At 44.0% G+C, this 3,616-nt stretch overlaps 1 protein-coding gene across 1 annotated transcript; it reads right to left on the bottom strand.

The window, feature by feature from the left end:
- On the bottom strand, positions 1 to 3,616 carry LOC115693659 (putative B3 domain-containing protein At1g78640). Its single transcript, XM_056318049.1, has 2 exons — positions 2,581 to 3,616; positions 1 to 114 (listed from the first exon to the last, which is right to left on the bottom strand). The coding sequence occupies exons 1-2, from the start codon at positions 3,501 to 3,503 to the stop codon at positions 102 to 104; spliced, it is 936 nt and encodes a 311-aa protein (XP_056174024.1). The 5' UTR covers positions 3,504 to 3,616; the 3' UTR covers positions 1 to 101.

The following is a 3,616-nucleotide window of genomic DNA, read 5'->3' on the forward strand; positions in this document are numbered from 1 at the left end:
TCATCCTTCAATACCTTTGGTGGTTTAAATGGATAGGCTGGTGGGAAATGGGAAGTGAATTGGAACAAGAAAGACACGTTGCTTGCCAGTGAAACATGTCTTCAGCGACTGAGCCTAAAGGAAAACAAATGATTACACAGAAAGATAACAATTTCTTAGAGATTCATAGACAAATGAACTGAGTAGTAGGGAGTAGAAAGGCTAAAGAAGAGAGAACACGGTCTTTCGGGGGCTGAAACAGCAATGCCAAATCTTGCAATTAAATAGGAAGTAGAATTGCCAAGCTAACAGAGGTTGAAACGCAAATGTTTCAACAAAGAACAGCCAGAAGGCAAAAGTCATTGATGTCAATTGCCATTCCAATGAATTTCAAAACACCGGAAGCCCAGAGAAAGCTGAGGGGCCGAATCCTTTATGAATCATTTAAGAGACCAAATAATAGAACTTAGATGCTTTCTTAGGCCTTCTGCATACATTTTAAGAGACAATTACACTTTATTTACCCTAGTATCTATAATCACACTTTGCATTCACTACTTTCAAAAAATACACTACACATCCTTTTGCTTGTATATTGAGCAAAACTCGGTTTTGGCATCTGATGCTACTCAGCTATCCATTAGCCGAAGTAAAACTCCTTGCGTCAATCAACTGAAAACCCATAATTGCCACATATGCAATGGTTCTTTTGGCTACTCTCAGTACACAAACAAATCTGTACTCTTTTGTGACATCTATTCTCTTTTCCTCCCCTTCATTTACTCTTTCAGGTGTCGACCAAAGACATCGGTACAAGCAGTTTCGCTATTCCAGAAAAGATGGTAACACCATTTTATCCTACGGTATGAAGAGTTATCCCTGAAAATATGGGATGCTCCATTACAAGATGCAAAGCATAGTCTTCCCTGTATTTTTGCAAATAGTCTTCATATAGTTCAACCAGGAAGTCCAACTTCTTTCCCCAAACTCAGCTTAAAGTATTTGTCTGATCTACAAAGTTGTTCACTATAATTGTGGCAAATTTAAAGTTTCATTACGCTTTACTCATATGGCCGTTTCCCTAATTCTTGTAACTGATAAAAGCTTCAGGGAAATTGGTCTAGTGGATGGAGGAGGGGGGCAGGGGCAAAGGGATGGAGGTTCGATCTCATAGCCTAATAGCAGGAAGAATCAGTACATTTTCAAAATAAGAAAGGCACAATGCTACATATGAACAATGACACCACCAGGGACTAGGGTGCCGTGATCATTCTGCCAAACTAAATAAACTGAAGCAGTTTGTCTAATTTCACTTTGAAACTGCTGGTCTATAAATACAGTGACATCATCCGCTCTACAGAGAAGCTAAATATTTTGAGTGCATGAAAATTTGAGTTTAGACATACACCAAAGACTGCCATAAAATATCAATTGCAAATCAGCTAGACCAAAAAAGTGCACCAACATTCAGAATTTGATTGCACAGTCAACATGGACATTGTCATCGTGCCCTTATGGAAGCACAACAGTGAAATTCTACAGGACATGTATATGGTTGCTCACTATTCTCAGTCACAGAAATGGGATCAATGTAGTTGATTTTTCAGTCTGCTCGAGTACACATGGGAAGGGAAACAAATCATATGCTGTACATTTGCTACAACAACCAAGAGTAGCTAGTTTAATCTCTAGCCAAGGGTGGAGCCTGTATGAAGTGAAGGCCGCAGGAAATAATCTAGAATATGCTGCCCAAAAGGGTGCTTAGCCTCTTGGTGCATATGTGCCAAGTAACCCAGCTACTACATAATCAAAATATATCGATGCAATGACCAAATATCTATTTGGATTGTAATCTTTCACTTCACAATGACTCGGTTATTTAACGGAAAGGCCAACATAGCTCAACAATCATTTACCTCTACAACTATAAATCTAAACAGAGCTAATCTCTGCATCTGATATTTCTTCCTTCCTGTTCAAAACTGCCTATTGAACAGCACAATCTCTGAAGAATTAAATTTCGGCTCTGGCTATGTCTGTTCTTCCTACAACATACAAACAGTCCCTGACAAGGAGCTGCCATAAAAGACGACCAAACAAGTAATGTTCTAGTTAGGAAAGCCTCTCTCACTCCAAGTGCACTCTTAAAATTTGACTGTGTAGATTGATTACGTCACTCACCATCCCATTGAAACAGTAAACTAAATATTTCTCTCTAACCTCCGAGTCTGTATCGTAAATTCTCTCCATTCGCCACTGTTGATGGACTCTTTGTCGTGCGTTTCTTATCTACACGATCACCACAGTGATTACTTTACCATAATCGACTTTGCCCATTCAAAACAGGAAATTGTATATATCACCACAGTGACTAAGAAACTCACACAAGAAAATTAAAGACATGGAACCAGGTTTCAAAAGAAACACTCATCTAAAATTGAATTTCCGGAGGAAAGAGATTGCTTGATTGCATACAATAAAATTCCATCACTAAAATCCTTTTCTAAAGATCAAAACTTTTTTTCTGTTGGTCATCGAACAAGAGAAATACTAATTCAAGATCAAGTCTAATTCGCCTTGCGGAGAAGGCTGAAATGGAACCTGTTAGCAGTAGGATCCCAATAAATCCCAATCTCATCGCCAGCCGCCAAACCCCTCCGCTGCACGAACTCCTTGATCCAACACCCCTTCAGGACGTAGGCCCCTGACGACGCCCAGAAAGCAAACACCAGTCGGTGCTCGGATCGCACGTCCGCATCCCATACTACGACTTCAGCACCCTCGCCGCTCATGACTCGAGTCACTGTCTCCTCGCTCATGCACCAGAGCACGTGGGTCGTCACGCAAGCCCTCGGAATCAAGAGCCTCGACAGGTGGCCAAGATCGCTCTTTGTAAGCTTCTTCTTGATCTTATAAGGGTCGAAGAGCAGCACCAACTCTGTGGAAACGCCGTTGCGTCTATCTTCCTCTTCTTCACATTGCGAGGCCTCTTTCTTGTCCTTCTGCTTTGTATTGTACCTCGCCTTCTTCTCCACAATTAAGGTCTCATCGCCGGCGAGGGAGGCCGTAAATTTTCGCTTCGGTTGGGCGGGAGCGATTTCTTGACGAGGGTCGCAAGCCTTCCGATCAGGCGTGAGGGGGAAGAATTCGCGAGCCACGACCACCGCTTTTGCGGACGAAATTTCTCCGGACCCTTCGTCGCGATTCTCCTCCTGATCGTGCAGATAAGAAACGCACGACCGAGAGTCCGTCAACGGCGGCGAGCGGACCTCGCCTCTCCGGCCGTCGCCAATGGGTTTCTTCTCCTGATCGTGCAGATGACGAGGAACGAACGACCAAGAATCCGTCGACGGCGGCGAGTGCACATCGACTCTCGGGCGGTCGCCGATGGGTTTCTTCTTCTCCTGACCGTGCAGATAAGAAACGCACGACGACGACGACGGCGGCGGCGGCGAGTGGACATCGCATCTCGGGCCGTCGCCGATGGTCGGCGATCCGGGGCCCAAGAAATCGATGAGCTTCATGGGGTTTCGGTGGAAGGAACAGAGAAGCACTCAGCGAGGACGACAGACGGCAAGAGCTGCGGGAGAAATTCAGAGAGAGAGAGAGAGAGCTGAAGAAGAGAGAAGACAGACAA

Source organism: Syzygium oleosum, unplaced genomic scaffold (genome assembly GCF_021117445.2).
Source record: "Syzygium oleosum isolate NSW1041296 unplaced genomic scaffold, Sole_v2.1 Sole_v2.14, whole genome shotgun sequence".
In the NCBI taxonomy this organism is placed as follows: Eukaryota; Viridiplantae; Streptophyta; class Magnoliopsida; order Myrtales; family Myrtaceae; genus Syzygium; species Syzygium oleosum.

Excerpts from the sequence above, each read along its gene's own strand:
- LOC115693659 (XM_056318049.1), bottom strand. The coding sequence starts at position 3,503 with ATGAAGCTCATCGATTTCTTGGGCCCCGGATCGCCGACCATCGGCGAC.